We start from the raw sequence: 17,711 nt of genomic DNA, 5'->3' as shown, positions 1-17,711 counted from the left end.
CTGGGTCAGATTATAATTCTATGTATAAATTTTTGAAGTACTGCTATATTGTTTTTCACAGCGGCTGCATCATTTTACATTCCCATCAGCAAAGTAGAGTTCCAATTTTTCTACACCCTTACCAACATTTATTATTTTCTTTTTTATTAAAAAAAGAGCTATTCTAAAGGGTATGAAGTGCTATCTCATTGTGGTTTTGATTTGCATTTCCCTATTGGATTAGTGACACTATCTTTTCATATGGCTTAGACTTTTTAAACTTAATTACTAATATAAGGGGGCTTCCCTGGTAGCTCAGACGGTAAAGCATCTGCCTACAATTTGGGAGACCCAGGTTTGATCCCTGAGTCGGGAAGATCCCCTGGAGAAGGAAATGGCAACCCACTCCAGTACCCTTGCCTGGAAAATCCCATGGACTGAGGATCCTGGCTACAGTCCATGGGGTCACAAAGAGTCGGGCATGTCTGAGCGACTTCACTTCACTTCATTAATATAAGGAGTCCTTTAGTCTTAAATATCTAGATAACCAGCTAGTTTTTATAGTATGTTTTTCACATATCTCATATATCATTTCTTCATTGGGAAGAAGAAACATCCTTCTTATTTAAGTAATAGAACATGTAAAGCTTTTAAGAGTGCCCTGTAATTTCTCTCTTCAATTCCTTATATTACACCTTTAAGTTCACAAAGATCTGGCTTCCAAGTTTTTAAGAGAAGTCTCATTTAACTCTCTCATAATTTATGTGTAGATAACTACAATGAAAATCATGTTTTGTTTGTAAAACACATCAAACAATGGCAAAGTGACTTAAGTTGATGTATGATCATCACTACTGAGACGTTATGGCTTATGTAGCTACCTTTTATGTTTTTGATAACTTGACACCTAGATATACTTCCAGATCTGAATAACTGGATATAACTATAAAATAGGATATTTACTGAATTCTAGAGAGTTGTAATTGGACCTCCCTGATGGTACAGTACATAAGAATCCATCTGCCAGTGCAGGAGACACAGGTTCAATCCCTGGTCTGGGAAGATCCCACACTCCACAGTGCAACTAAGTCCATGTGGCACAACTCCTGAGCCTGTGCTCTAGAGCCCAGGAGCCACAACTGCTGAGCTGGGAAGCCCATGCTCCTAGAGCTTGTGCTTTGCAACAAGAGAAGCCATCACAGTGAGAAACCTGCGCAGCTGCAACAGAGCAGCCCCTGCTGGCCAAACCTACAGAACGCCTGAGGACAGTAACAGAGACCTAGCACAATCCAAAATGCATTAATTTTAAAAGAGAGAGTTATATTAGGAAAAAACATATATATAATTCTAACTTCTTTAGGGGCTCAGTGTGAGATATGTAAACAAGATTAAACTTTAAAAAAAATTACCAGTTAACCAACTAACCTACCCAAAACACTTTACTCTGATAGTAAAATTTCCTTAATACTCACATGCTACTATTTAACGCAGAAAAAAAAGAAAATCAATGTGCAAACTTCTGGCAGTGCTGAAGAATAGTATGTGCTGTACTAAGCTGCTTCAGTCATGACTCTGCGACCCTGTGGACTGTAGCCCACCAGGTTCCTCTGTCCACGGGGTTCTCCAGGCAAGAATACTGGAGTGGGTTGCCATGTCCTCTTCCAGGGGATCTTCCCAACCCAGGGATCAAAACTGCATGTCTTGGGTTTCCTGCATTGGCAGGCAGATTCTTTACCACTAATACCACTTCGGAAGCCCCAGGTTTAAATTTTACTGTCTCTATTTAAAAGCTGTGTGACACGTGTGGACTAGTGCCATTTAGCAACTGCCTTGCTGCTGCTGTTGCCGCTAAGTCCCTCCAGTCGTGTCCGACTCTGTGTGACCCCATGGACAGCAGCCCACCAGGCTCCTCTGTCCCAGGGATTCTCCAGGCAAGAATACTGGAGTGGGTTGCCGTTTCCTTCTCCAATGCATGCATGTATGCCAAGTTGCTTCAGTCGTGTCCGATTCTGTGCGACCCTATGGACAGCAGCCCACCAGGCTCCTCTGTCCACGGGATTCTCTAGGCAAGAATACTGGAATGGGTTGCCATTTCCTTCTCCAGCAGCTGCCTTAACTAGCTGATAAAAGTATTATAGCTTGCTTGAGAGATCTGGCCTTAGAATGAAGAGGGGGAATTCATTAGGATACCAAAGGTTTCAAAAATATCTGTTAAGACTCTTTATTAACCAAGACATTTAATTATTTAGTATCATTTTCCAAACAAGTGGAAACTATAACTACCTAGAATACAACATATTTACTAACTGACATGACTATTACATTCCCCATGACAGTTACAGTCCTCACTGTGAATTAAGAAATTGACATTGAGGAAATTCCCTGGCAGTCCAGTGGTTAAGACTCTGCACTTTCACTGCCAAGGGCCCTGGTTCAATCTCTGGTTGGGGAACTAAGATCCCACAAGCAAAGCAGCATGGCCAAAAAAAAGAAAGTGACACTGATTTTCAAATTCGCTACCTAACAAAACCCAGCTTCCTAAACTCCTAAACTGGGTAATGAGAGCATAAGCCAGAGTCAGTAACAGCAGAGGCTCAGCAATGCTCAAATCTTAAACAACTGACCAGACATTTAAATAACAAATTATCTAAAAAAAAAAGAAAATGAAAACACATACACATATGTACAGAAATATGCCTACCTGAGGACCACCATATATAAACAGCACAGTGGGGTATTTCTTTCCAGGTTGTAGATCATGAGGTTTGTACAGCATCCCATACAATGTAAATCCAGTAGTGCTTTCAAAAGAAAAAATTTCTGGAGGGGTATAGTCAGGAAGAGGACCTGGGAGGAGGTAATACATTCTGTAAAGTTCTTATGTGAGCTTGACAATCTGAGAGCAAGGAAAAAATACCATAAACCCACTACCCTAATAACTAACTATCCCTCCTTTAGATGACAAGCAAGAAATTAAGCACAAATAGTTATATTTAAAAAAGGAAATCTAATGAACACATCAAATTATCCATTTCAGAAGCAGACACAAAGTATTATCAACAATCATTGGAGCCCAGGAGGTATTTACATGCAGAACACAAATACTTTGCACTCAGCTTGTATAACTTATTGATGGTTAAGCCATATACCTGATGAGAAACTGAAAGCACAAATTAACTTAACTTGCTCACAGCAGGTGCTCAAAAAACATTTCTTTATGATCATTAGAGAATAAGCCTAATCAGAACTCAGAAAAAAAACTCATGATCAGTGTTTGGTTTTACAAAGCTACACAGACCTCCCCCAAGTCTGTGTATACCGGATGATGTTCCAGTTGAAGCAGAGATTGGCGTATTACAAATTCTAATTGTGGACATCAGAATATACCTATACCTTGTGGTTTTGCACTAATTTCTTAACCCTTTAGGAGATATTTATGAGTGAAAATACCTAACAGAAAAAAGGATTTGGGTATAAAATGAATTAAAAGATATAACATATTAGTCCATTATTTATATTTAAGAAATCAAGCATTTTAAATTCAGGTATTCACAGTGCTCTTCACTTCTATACAAAATGAGGATTTATCTTTTATTAAGGTGGCCATTGCAAGTGCTGGTAGAAGTTAAAGAAAGCTACCAGGTGGGTATTCCTTAAAGCTGCAGCTTCCCTGCTCAAGAGTTCAGTCCATATGACGTTCGAGTTCCGTTGTTTACCTGGGAACTCATCCAAATATGTGAATAAATCACTTCCTAGCTGTTATCTTGATTATGTTAATCTTATTTTCAAAAAGGCCATCCAGTCTTGCTCCTGCCTGGAGCAGGAGGTAACCAGCCTTATTTGATAACTGATAGACTAGGCGGGATGGGATCAGCCAGCAGCCGAAGGACAGGCAGTGGTGAGGGACGGGAAGGCTCTGTCAGGAAACGTGGACCTGCGACACGGGTTTAGAGCACTAATGTACTAATCTCGCTTAAGATCGGGTTCAGGAGAATGAGTACCTGCTGAATCCAAGAGCGTGGCCCAGAATTCTTTTGTCTTGCAGGTTGGGTCGTCGTCAGGACTTGACAGCTTGTAAAGGGACACACAGTGTGGGCTCTTCTGGTTACTATACTTACTTATAAAGAAGTCACAATGCTAGAGAAAGGAAAAACAATTATTTTTTCCCCCCAGGGAAAACTAAAAAAAGGTTATCTGTTGCTATATCTGCATTGATGCTATAGCAGGAGTATGGTAACACTCTGACCATTTATGTGAATATACAATGCTAAAGTTAAGGCTAAGGTTTTTATAGGCTGTTTCAGTTTTCACGTTACTAAAAAGGAGTATTATATGAGCAGAGGTTTTTTTATATGACAGGAAACCCTTTGCAAACAGGGACTTAATACCCGGCTGATGCAGCAAGAGTGCGAATAACCACGGTCAGTCAGCCTCGTCACCTCTCCAGGATTTACATAACTGACCACATACAGGTGATGTTCTAAAGGAGAGTCTTTGGTGCCTTCAAAATATACCAGCTTTCTGACTTCATCAACCTGGATCTGTCAAAATAACAACATAAAAATCAGTGCTAGTATGACCTTGGCAAGACCAGTCAACTTCACTCAGAATAATTTGAGTCACACACTGACTTTAATTTGTCACTGATGTTAATAAGCTTGAGTGGTTTTGTTCATGTCTTAATAGATCCTGTTCAGAAAGTTAAAAGGACACCCGAGCTGCATGCTGCTGATAATTTCCTATGATAAAATGTGTGCTTTTCTTAAAATACAAAAATTATTTCATTAAAACGACTACGCTTTACAAAGAAAAAATATCTGTATCACAGCTCAGGTCAACCAATCATGCACACCTAAAAGAGTCTAATTTTAGCATCCTGTCTATTTCTCAGTGCAGCAGTAGCTCCTATTTCTCAGTTAGTGCAGCAGTATGTTAGGCAGTGTTTTTTTTTTTTTCTTTTTTTTGGTCTTTTGTAAAAATTTGCAAAAACGTTTTAACTATTGGGTTGGGGAGTAACTCTACTCAATCACTCCATCAGTTTCAATACTGGCATAGTTTACAAATAAGTATGAAGGATCTTTTAAGTCTTCATTCAGAACACAAAAAAACTGCCAGTACACTCACAGATGAATTCATTTAATATTCCTCCCAAATTACAGTGAGATTCTAAATAAATGGCTTTTATTGTTCCTTTTCAAAATCTTCCAGCAGCCTACTCAAATAACGTTTAATAAAATCCAAACTTTTATACAGAAAACAAAGGTGTATTTCTAAAAGCAAATATTTTTAGATGCCACATTTTCTTCAAGAAGCTTCTTAATCATTGCAAACATATTTTAGCATGCATGGATACAGAAATAAACACAGTTGACATTAAGTAAGGCCTATATGACACAGACAGAAAGGATACAAAGGATAAGAGATGGCAGAACAAACTTTCATGAAGCTTCACAGGTTATGTGTTAATCTGTGTAAAAGGTCAGGACTGGTTCTGCTCTTGATTTAGCAGTTAGAAGTCAGGCCTTTCAAAACTAAATAAATAGTTAATTCCTTATTCCTTTTTTCTTTGTTTCCTGTAACAACTTTACATCAGAATCACCTGAGGGGTTTGTAAAACAGATCCCTGAATCCTACCCCCAGACAACTTTCTCCATTCAAGAGGTCTAGGGTGGGCCTAGTAGTTCTAAAGTTTCCAGGTGGTATTGATACTTTGTGGTCTAGAGACCACACTTTGAGAACCCTAAGTGGCTAACAGACTTAAAAGCCTCAAAGATTTACTCAATTACTGGCATTAAAAATCTTTGGGTGAACAGGTCACCTGCAAAAGTAGAAAATGGAAAGATAACTTAAAAAAAAAATAAAGCAAGAATAGAGGGAAAATAGAAGAGTAAGAAAGAGAGATAAATATATCACATAAATAGGCATGATAGAAAAGAACTGATGCACGTTATAGCAAGTAACAGAAAGACATTTAGTTACCCAAATAAGGTTCAGCTCTGTATAATTTTGGGGTTTCCCTCAGTATTATCCAACCATTACACAGCATGAAGTTTATATCAGTGTAAATTTTTATTATCAGAACTTAAGAATTTCACTAACATCTGACAGTAACATTTAAAGGTCCCTAAACAGAAAAAAATATATTGAGTATATAACCAGAGGCCAATTGACACTACCAGTGGAAATGAGACTTTAAAGGTCACCTATTACATTCTAAAGTCATTACCAACAAAAACAAACCTGGGGCCTGTATCTTCATTCTTTCTCCTTAATCACCTAAGGAAGTGTGAGTGACTTCTATAGTGGCCAGTATACATAATTCTTCAATAAATTTCTGAATCAATTTGAGGAAATCATAGGCCTTCACTAAATCCTGGTAGCACACCTCAACTTAACTTTATGTATCACACATATAAAGGATGGAGTTCTGGACATCTCATGAAACTGACCATCTAACTGAAAGTTGAAACAAACACAAGGTACTATGAAAGGCAAAAGAAAAAAATTAGAATTCATTGAATTGCTACAGCAAGCCATATGCCAACAGGAAAACACAGGGTGGACTTCCTCCCTTTCCTTATCAATCTATGCTCTGTATAAATGTCCATTATAATTTGCAAGTGGTATATGAAACTTTACATTTGTGAGATAAGATAAACAGGTGAATGAAAGAGCATCACTACCTCAGGAACTGTAAATGCACCAATGCAGAAATGACACAAGTAGTCTATAAGAGATTCAGAAATAATTTTCAAACTATATCCTCAATCACTTTTGAGAGACTTGGAAAGTATGGACCAGCCCTTTCCTTACTAAGATGCAACACTGCATCTGCAAATGGTGACCTTTGGTAACCAGAACACTTCTAATATCAGCATTATTAAATGGGTGAGATTTAGAATTCAAACTAAGATTCTCCCTTTCCAACAACTTGGGTTTTTTGAGGCCCTAGCAGTATTTTCAAAATACTAGGGTCATATGAAGTTGCACTACTGATTTTCAGTACAGCATACACACAGCTGATGTTGACTAAACATATCAGTAGAATAAAAGAACATACATTAGATCCATGCCGGCCAAGAACTTCCCATTCACCACTGGTAATTGCTATTTCCTCTTTAATAGGACACTTGAAATCACCTAAAGATAAATATAATTATAATTCAGTACTTTGCATCAGACTATAAGCAAACAAAACAATGAAAAATAGTATTCTAAACTCTTTTTTTCAAAAAGGGAACACTGAAAAATTCAAAGTTATGTCTAGAATAATGAAAATCCTTTGGAACTAAAGAGAGGTGGTAGCTAGCTGCACAACACTGAATGTACCAAATGCCTCCCTTCATTCTAAACGTTCCTTTTAAAACGGTTAATGTCATGTGAATTCCACCTCAACATAAAGTCTACAGTTAAAAAAACTCCAAGTTATGAGTCTTCTCAATAGTAATGGAATGATCCATGTAACTAAAGTTAAAACAGCAAAATAGACTCTCATGGTAAAGACAGAAAAGAACTCAAAAGCACTTGTATTCCTAGACCTTTGGTTAGACAGACAAAAACAATCTAATGTGTCAACGAGGCATTTCTTCTAGAAATGCAACAAACTACTTAAGCCAGAGAAGGAAAATTTTAATACAACTGTTTATTATTTGCAAAAAACAAATTGAATATTACCATAGTAAATAACAACATGTTCCATTTATCTTTGTAAGATTCTGTCTTGGTAGATAAGGCTCTCTCAGTGGCCTAAGGAGAAGGTTAAAATAAAAAAAGAAAGAAACCCCTGCTTCTGCCTAGCTGCTGCCAGCTCTGGCTCTCAAAGTGACAGCTGAGAAGAGGCTGAGATGATATAGGATCTTAAGTAGGGTCCTACTCAAGTTAAAAAAATAGACTCATTTTATTTTTCTTAGATACAAAAATTCAACTTAGTACTTTAAATTTTATCACCAGAAAATAAGTATTATTTAATATATAACAATACTAATTGATACACATTATAGCCACTTATGGAAGAAAAAAGAGGAGGGAAGAGGAAAATAAAATGGACATCAAGGAAAAGGATGAAGATTTGGAGCAAGAAAGTCTAAGGAAAAAGGAGGGAAATGGAAAGAGGTAGACAAGCTCAAGGGCCCAGAAGCAGACACTGAGAGGGAACAGGGGCTAAGTGTTCTGAAAAGAATGTCAGCTGAGGTGACAGTGCTTCTTATTCTTCAATACGAGTATAAAATTTTAAGTTATCTTTTAATCCCTGTCCCAAGAATGCTGTTTTAGTGAATTACTATTCATAGCTCTTTGACCAGTCTTCATCACTAAACTTTCCGGAATCTGTAAGTAGATTTAATTTCTGAACAACAGAGGAACAAGTAAGGGCAATTCCACACCAAGGGTCAAATTAAACTAAGGCTCTTAGGGAAAAAAACTCCATCTTGGATATACAAGATCTAGTCTGATTTTTAAAAAAATTCATGCTAAGGGAAGGAGCAAGTCATAGGTAGTATTTACTACTGTCCTAAATTGTAAGTCAGTGTTTCCCAAATAAGAATGATGTTAAAGGGCATGTTGAAAAAACAAATAATCCAATTAAAAAGTCCACAAAGGATTCAAATAGACATTTCTCTAAAGAGATACAAACTGGCTAAATAATATGATGTTACTAAACACTAAGAAAATGCAAATCAAAAGCACAACGATATACCATTGCATATCCATTAGCATGGCTCTTACCAAAACCCCGCCAAAAAACCAAAACAAAACAAACAAACAAAAGAACTATACCCAGAAAACAACAAGTGTTATTAGCAAGGATGTAGAGAAATTGGGACTTCTGTGCACTTTCTAATGGGAATGTATTAAGGTGTATTAAGGTGCAGCTGCTATTGAAAGTGTATGGTGGTTCCTCAGAAAACTTTAAAGAATTAAAATACTAAGCAATTTCACTTCTGGATATATACCCAAAAGAACTGAAAGCAGGGTTTCAAACTGGTATTTGTCTACCCACGCTCATTACAGCATTACTTAAAATGGTCAAAAGAAGTAACCTCACTGTTAATAGACAGATGAATGGGTAAACAAAATGTGTTTACACGTACAATGGAATATTATTCAACCTTAAAAAGGCAGGACATCTGACACATTCTACAATCCGGACGAACCTTGAAGACACTATACTAAATGAAATAAGCCTGTCATTAAAGGACACATACTGTGTGATTCCATGTATATGAGGTAGCTAGAGCAGTCAAATTCATAAACATAGAAAGTGGCTGCTAGGGGCTGAGAGGAGGAAGGAATGGGAAGCTATTAATTATTTACCACTAAATTGGATATTACTTATTGGACAGAATCAGTTCTGGAAGACGAAAAAGAATCCTGGAGATGGATGGTGGTGATGATTGCAGAACAGTAGGAAATATACTTAATGTCATGAAACCACACACTTAAAATGGTAGATTTTGTTATGCATATTTTACCACAATTTAAAAAAAATGGCTATGTTGAGTCTGTTAAGTTATAAATGGCAGTAAAGCATACAACATAACATCATTAAATGTCTAGTATTTTAAAACAAACTCTGTATTATTAAAGTAGAAAACTGTAGCTCAGTCTTTTTAAAAACACAGAAGTATCCAATGCACTATTTCATCTTTTCTAGGCTTACACATTCTCCTTTCAGTCCCTGGCAGCCACTTTCTATGTTTATGAATTTGACTGCTCTAGCTACCTCATACGGAGAAGGCAATGGCAACCGACTCCAGTACTCTTGCCTGGAGAATCCCATGGACAGAGGAGCCTGGTAGGCTGCAGTCCATGGGGTCGCTAAGAGTCGGACACGACTGAGCGACTTCTCTTTTACCTTTCACTTTCATGCATTGGAGAAGGAAATGGCAACCCACTCCAGTGTGCTTGCCTGGAGAATCCCAGGGACGGGGGAGCCTGGTGGGCTGCCGTCTACGGGGTCGCACAGGGTCGGACACGACTGAAGCGACTTAGCAGCAGCAGCAGCAGCTACCTCACATACATGGAATCACACAGTATGTGTCCTTTAATGACAGGCTTATTTCATTTAGTATAGTGTCTTCAAGGTTCGTTCGGATTGTAGAATGTGTCAGATGTCCTGCCTGTTTAAGGTTGAATAATATTCCATTGTATGTGTAAACACATTTTGTTTACCTATTTATCAGTATTACATTTCCCAGAAGGAAACCCAACACTTTAAAAAAAGAAATTAATTTCAGCTGACATAATATTTAATTTCACTTTGGAAAACAATTATATCAATATGAAGAGCTATACCTATAAATCAACTTCAGCATACGTGCAGACAGTATAAAAAAATCTAGTACCTACAAATATCTAATAACTTTGTAACATTTTAAAAGTAGCTTTTTCAATCTAAAAATTACATGAGCTCACTTGAAACAAAAAGTATAGTCAAGGCAAAAACAGAAAGTAACAATAAGTAATTTCAACACCCAAATATTACCCAGTATTAATAGTTTATTATGTATCCTTCAAAAACTTTGTCTTATGCTTCTAAAGTACACAAAAGAGACTTTACATTGTCCTGACCCTCCCACCTTCTGCCTCTTTTTAAATAGAAAATAACTTCTTACTTGGGGCAGGCAGCCCACCACTGGATCGCTTATACTTGCTCTCCTTTAAAATGGATGTGATTTTATATAAATGACGGAAACCTGTTTTGCATTCAGAGGCAAAAATAAATTCAATTTCATCTTCATGACTTTGGGGAAAAACATGAAAGATGTCATGGATCTGTAAAATAGATAGATTAATTTACTATATACATTAATGAGAATACTATGCAAACAATTTGACTAAGCCAGAGAGAAAGAATTACTTGATAAACATTTTCTGAAATGTAAGTAACTGCCAGATTACAGGGTATGGTATATGTACAATTACAGATTTTGCCTGGGCCTTTCATATTTATCTTACTTTAGTCAAAGATGTCATCTACTGAGAAATAAATGTTTCCAAATGGAGAAAAATGAAAAATACAACCAAAAGCTGTTTCTTACTCACCATCTCTGGAATTCTTTGAAAAATGGCATGAAGTTTATTTAATGATATAAATCTTATTACAAGAATTATGAGAAAAAATTTTTTTTACTTTTCTTTTCCAGAGAGAAATATTCTAACAATTCAAGGGAAAACAGATGTCATCTGTTAGGTGAATCACATGAAGCCTATATGCAGCCAGAAGAGAGTGAACTGGCTTTATTTATTTTGTATCTTGTGTAAGTTTTTTCCATTAAACTGGAAAATGAAAAATTCAATCCCAAATTGGTATATTTTGGGATAGTTTACCAACTTAAAAGAGAAAGTCTTTTCTAGTCAGGACTCTCGTGGGCCTCCCAGAGGCCCTGGTGAGGTTGTGTTTTCAATATCTGACGTGTCCAGAAACAACAGCAATTCTGCATCCAGGGAGATGTCACTGGAATGGCATCGACCTTTCATCTACAAACCATTCCCCACTCTGGAACCAACATTCCCATTTGAAATGTTCACACTAAGCAAATAACATTCAAAATTACTGTGAACTGAAAAAACTCCTTTTGATAGTTTGCTATCAAGATTCATTTACTTTAGCATTCTGAGAAAATATTTAAACCAAGTATTACAAGAAAACATGTATACATTTATCCAGATGTCTGTCGTTTCTTCATAGATAATCAGTGGTGTCACAGAGTCAGGCACTGACTCGATGAATCTCTGTCTTTCCATGGCATCATCTTCTACTGGGATAAATAATTCAGGTGAGATCAACACTATCTGTAGGCGAGTCTGGGAGCGATCTAGTAGGATGGCCCACGCACTATTCACATAAACAAAAGAAAAGCACAAAATAAAGCTCTCTTTCGGAAAATGAATATTCCACTAATCTTTCCTTTAGCACTCATCAGTTATTTCTGTAATCACAGTGACAGTATTGCTTTAGTATATGTTAAATTATCACTAACAACTAATGAAAAGTATTAGTTCATTCTACACTTATTTTTTTAAGTTTATTTTTAATTGAAGGATAATTAAAATATAGTGTTGGTTTCTGCCTTACATCAACATGGATCAGCCATAGGTACACATATTCCACTCATTTTTTTTAAAGTTAAGCTTGAGTAGAGGTTTTAAAAGTAGTTTTCTTTAAATTTCCAAAATCACAGATGGCCTTTGAAATTATTTTCTCCCTTTAATGTCAACAAATGCTAGCCCCATGAAAACTCCTGTTGTCCACATCAGACACAGGAAATACATGTAATCATCTTCACATAAGGCTGTACAAATATTTCTGCTTAAGTTATACAATTAAAAAAATACGTATACTTACATATGAGCCTGAAAGTCCTACTTTAACCACAAATACCACTGTGAAACTGTCACTGGCTAAGTAAGAGACAGAAATAAAATGCAATGCACCTATGCTTATAGGATTACAAGTCTACTTAGTTCAGGAAAAATTCTTTGTGTAGAACTAACTACCTTGCAAATTTACATGTGAAAACAGCTCCAAAGGAAAGGAAGAGCCTAATTGCACAGACAGTTCTGGGTCCTAAATTATTTGTAAAGAAGTGACAATTTAACATACGCACTATTTTCCCTCTGGAGTCCATCCAGCTCTGGCAATATATTCAACTCCTTCAAACAGAATCTCAAAAGGCTGAATTAGTTCCTTATCTATGACATCTATAATCTATTGAAAAAGAAAAAAGGAATCTAGTTATAGAAGACTGATACTGGTCTACGTAAAGCACTATTTTTAACAGCAAGTCACTTGTTCAGTCTTAGGTACAAAGGATAGAGCAAAACCAGCAGTAAGTCATGGGTTACCTTTATTGGTATTCTTTATGTCTAAAAAAGTTCTAACTAAAAGACAGCATAGTCTAAAAGTTTTTTTCCATGAGTGTATACTAATAGAACTCTTGATAGTAACTGGTAAAATCAGATTTTAATCACTTTATAGACTTTAGTATCTAAGAAAAATAGTCTCTAGTTCCTTACATTTTAGTTTAAAATACTATATGTATAATATATTAGTGAAATGGTCTTGAGTAAGCAAACTTTTTTCCCTAGTCTGGCTAACACACTTTAAAATATAAATTTTTAAAAATGAACAAAAGGATCTGAATAGACTGCTCTCCAAAGAAGATATACAAATGGCCAATAAGCACATGAAAAGATGCTCAACATCATTAGTCATTAGAAAAATGTAAATCAAAACCACAATAAGATGCAACTTCAAATCCCCTAGGATGGCTATAAGACAAATAATAACAACAGCTGATGAAGATGTGGAGAAGCTGCAAACCTCATACACTGCTGGTAGGAATATAAAGTAGTGCAGCCACTGCGGACACCGTTTGGAAGTTCCTCAAAAGGGTAAAACACAGAATTATAATATGACCCAACAACTCCACTCCTAGGTATCTAACCAAGAGAAATGAAAATGTATGACTGTACAAAAACCTGTACACCCACATTATTGGTAGCATTACGTTTAGTAACCAAAATTTGGAAGAACCCAACTGTCTAAAACTGCTGAGTGGATAAATAAAATGTGGTATATATCCACACAATAGAGTATTTTTAGGTGATAAAAAGTAGTGAAGTGCTGTTACTTGGTGCCACAGGATTAGTGCTTGGAAATAAGATGTTAAGTGAAAGAACAGACTAGATACTGTACGATTCCATTTATATGAAATGTCCAGAACAGGCAGATCCATAGACAGATTAGTGGCCGCCTAGGGCTGGGGGGCATGGAGAGGTTTTGGGGTGATGACTAAGGGATGTGAATTTCCTTTAGGAGTAAGGAAAATGTTCTAAAGTTGACTGTGGTGATAGCTGCATAAATCTTGAGAATATACTAAAAGCCATTTTACACTTTAAATGAGTGAATTATATTGTATGTGAAATATACTTCAATAAAGCTGTTTTTAAAAAGTCTAGCAGAGAAGATTGTTTTTTTAATCAATTATGTGTACATTAAGCTTATAGGCATCTGACTGTGGAAAGCAGCAGTATAAAAGACATGAGGGATATTTAACCTAAGACAGACAACTATTCAACACAGAGGGTAACTCAACAGTCAATAACCACTATCTAAGAAATATTGATCTGGAGAATTAACAAAGGCAAAGAGGAAAAACTACTGGAAAGGAATGGTAAATATGCATCTCCCCATACTCCTAACTTGGGAACCAGTAAGAAAGTTTTCAAAGTAGAAAATGAGGTCAACCTGAAATCATGATCTACAGATGTCTCAGCAAGTTCCACAAGTCCAAAATATAAGAAAGCATATCTACAATCTCTGTTGACAGATGAAATGATACAAAAAGTTAACTCAGCATTTTATACTTACCCTTCCTTCAGCGTCAATCAGTATTTCTGACATCTTAAAAGTGACTTTTGGATTTGCTGTGCCTTTAAGAAGAGATATAAACAAATAGTAATACAAAGCTATTCAAACTAATTTTACCAGATGAATCCTTTTTAGTCAAATCAGGAATATTGCATTTAGTCAGGGCTTTATTATATAAAAAACTCAAAATGCTATCTCAAATTCATAATTTTCAATATGACTATAAAAGAAGGAGCCAAAGAACATTAGGAATTAGTAGGTAATGAAGGGGAATCCTATATCATTTCACAATTGAAATGCTGTAAATAGCAATATGGGGAAAAATTGCTAATTAAGAACATAATCCCTTAAAAATCTTTATTTTGTAGCAAAGATACTTCTTTATCCATTCCTTGAAATAATCAGTTTTGTGCACTTCCCTACCTTTGAAATAATTTAAAAGGATCAGCCTATAATTAAAATAATTTACTTCTGAGACACTTAACAATCTATCCTTCGGTCTGTAAACTTTTGAATGAATGCAGAAGAATCTTGTTTTAAAAGTAGGAATGAGTGTATATAAACATCAATGGAAAGCAGTACCTGTTTTAGGATAACGGAATGAATCTGCTCTCCTTGTTTCCAACATAGGGGATGTAACATGAATAATTTCCACCTCAGATTCATCATTTTCTTCATACAGAATTCTAAGAATTTTACTGCCACTGGGTGCTTAAAAGGAAATTAAATATTGAAAATTTGCGAGTATTATGCCAGAAAATCATCACAATTGACCATTCCCTCTAGTATTCTATTTCCCATAGTAAAAAATAGTTTATGTATAAAATATACGCCTTTCATGTATGAAAATACTACTAATCTTTGCAGTAGCAAGGTGAGTTACTGCTAAGCCACTGTTATTGGTTAAAGGCTACTACTCTTGGAGATAAAAACTGAAGATCATCATACACACACACACACACACACACACACACACAATGGAAGAAACAGACTTGTGAAGTATTTCAGTTCCTGCACACCTTAAAATGCATTCCTTTCAGGAATTATTACACTTACAATATTTTCTATAACAAAATAAACCCCACTTTAAAAGAGTCCAGGTTTTTTTTAATGGTTTCTCTAATTCATGTCATAATCTTGTTCTAACAGCATAGTTATGGCAAAACATTTTACATCTTAAAATATCCAAATCGAAGATACGGCTTAAATATTATAAATATTTTTCATGGTCCCTTAGAGATGTGTTCAGAATACTACGTGCAATCCATTAGTGGGTCATGAAATCTTTTAGCTGGTCATAATCAGCATTTTAAGAATAAGACAAGCAAAAAAAATATATGAGTGCATCACGTGTAAGATTAAGCATTGCTTCATGAAATTTGTTTTCAGTTTTATGTGGAATATATGTACAATGTATTAGGCTAGAATGTAAAGCAAATTTCTAACCAGATCACAGTCAAAAAGTTTGAAAGCTTCTGCTTTAGAGAGCTGTTTCTCAGCTAGTGAAATACTTGTAAATTCACAAAGAAAAAAGGAATTTTTGCCTTTTTTTCCTGATCCATTCATATACTAATTTGGCCATCTGTTCATGCAGACTCTCTAGGCAATCCTATATTTATAGCAACTCCCACTAAAGGGTGGCATTTTTTATTTTGCTACCAATGTTGCCACCAATCAGCTTCTAGATGAAAAACTGGCGGGACTTCCGTGGTGGTCCAGTGGTTGAGACTCTGTGCTTCCAAGGCAGGGGGCACAGGTTCGATCCCTGATCGAGGAGCTAAGATCCCATAAGCTGCACGGTGCAGCCAAAAAATTAAAAATGAAAAAAAGAAAGAAAAAAAAAAAAGAAAAACTGGCAAGGAGAGTTGAAGGACCTGGGGCACAGAACCATAATACAACTAATTGTTTTTTATGAGAATTCATTATGGTGGTATACAGCCTGAATATTCCCAGTAACTACTAGTAAGATCCAATCTTCATCACTTAAGAATTTACTATTCAGAATTAAGAATCTGTGCAGTTACCTAACCGGTAGTTGAATCTCATGATGCTTTACTGACTTATAGTATATTATTTTGAACCCTCTTACTTGTTTCAGCTTCTGGACACCACCAATAACCAGAGTATCTATCAAATTCTTCTTGAAGAACAAAGGTAGCAACTCCAGCTGATCTGGGATCCTCTTCCATGTTGGCTAGCTCTAAATAAACATAAAGGCAAAATTTTCACAGAAGTTCTCATCTTTTCACAGGTACAAAGCAGAACGATCCATTTATTTTGAAAGGCAGCTATAGTATCATGGTGAACTGTGAAGCCAAATGGACTGAATTCAAATCTGGATTCCATTATCCACCAAATGACTGATCCTGGGCAAATCACCTGATCACATTCCGTTGCAGAGTCCCATTTGTAAATGGGAATAAGAACCTACCTTATATGGTTGTTATGAGGATTAAATGAGCTATTTTACATAAAGTACTTACAACAAAGCCTGAACCATCATAGTATGTGCTCCATAAATGTCAGTTTTTATTTTCCCATTTAGCTAGGACCATGGGGAAAAGAATACATGAGAAGGGTCATGGTGCCTTGTAACTCTCCTAACCCTACCAAGACACTGAATACTTCCATTCTCATGTCCCTTCCCAGTCAATGTCCATTCCTGCCTCAGAAAGCACCACTGATCTGATTTCTATCACCAAAGGTTGGTTTTACATATTCCAGACTTTCATGTAAGTGAAATCATATACTACATACTTTATGTTTGTTGCTGAGTGATAATCCATTGTATATCACAATTTTTTTATCCATTCATCTGTTAATGGACATCTGAATAGCTTCTAGTTGCTATTATGAATAAAGATGCTAAAATCATTCTTTTATTTTTCTGAAACTAATCACATTTATTGGGGTGTTCACAGAATTCAAGTTATCTCTCCATCTCAAAAACTTCACATTCCACAGTGAGTTTGTGTACAAGTAAATATATTCTTGTATAGTTTCTATGAGACTTGATCTTACAACAAAACAGAAGTCTGATACATCAGTTTCAGCTAAGAACTTTATTTTCAATTCTGAAACTCACACATTTGCTCAGAAAAAAATTTTTGTGTTTTTCCCTGAGACTTCTCATTTTCATTCAAGTTTTCTGATCAATCAGGATACTGACAGAAGTTTGAATTATCCCCGTGGAAACTCTGATATACAATGACAGGTTAAATACTTATAGGTCTTCTGACATTTATTATATTCATAGGTTTCATCCAATCCTAACAGTTAGCTAAGCCATGTGCATTTAGCCAACAGACCAAAATCTGTACTAGCTCAACAGAAATCATTCTTGTATAAAAATCTTTGT

General features: G+C 36.0%; 1 protein-coding gene across 9 annotated transcripts in view; it reads right to left on the bottom strand.

Annotated features, from left to right (window-relative positions):
* Nucleotides 1-17,711, bottom strand: part of DPP8 (dipeptidyl peptidase 8) — a 57,314-nt gene that overhangs the window by 14,632 nt on the left and 24,971 nt on the right. For 7 of the 9 annotated variants that reach the window (XM_086322982.1, XM_086322987.1, XM_086322986.1 and 4 more), the window contains 10 exons: nt 16,443-16,553; nt 14,936-15,064; nt 14,354-14,415; nt 12,588-12,688; nt 11,638-11,815; nt 10,593-10,752; nt 7,040-7,119; nt 4,368-4,520; nt 3,981-4,116; nt 2,681-2,826 (listed from right to left, as the gene is read on the bottom strand). In XM_086322982.1, coding sequence (XP_086179108.1) covers nt 2,681-2,826; nt 3,981-4,116; nt 4,368-4,520; nt 7,040-7,119; nt 10,593-10,752; nt 11,638-11,815; nt 12,588-12,688; nt 14,354-14,415; nt 14,936-15,064; nt 16,443-16,553 — 1,256 coding nt within the window. The remainder of the gene's footprint in view (nt 1-2,680; nt 2,827-3,980; nt 4,117-4,367; nt 4,521-7,039; nt 7,120-10,592; nt 10,753-11,637; nt 11,816-12,587; nt 12,689-14,353; nt 14,416-14,935; nt 15,065-16,442; nt 16,554-17,711) is intronic. The other 2 variants (XR_015135438.1, XR_015135439.1) reach the window with 1 other exon arrangement.

The sequence above is a fragment of the Bos grunniens genome, chromosome 10 (assembly GCF_055505025.1).
Source record: "Bos grunniens cultivar Pamir isolate PY7600 chromosome 10, Bosgru_T2T1.0, whole genome shotgun sequence".
Classification (NCBI taxonomy): Eukaryota; Metazoa; Chordata; class Mammalia; order Artiodactyla; family Bovidae; genus Bos; species Bos grunniens.
This window is presented reverse-complemented; position numbering and strand designations above follow the sequence as displayed.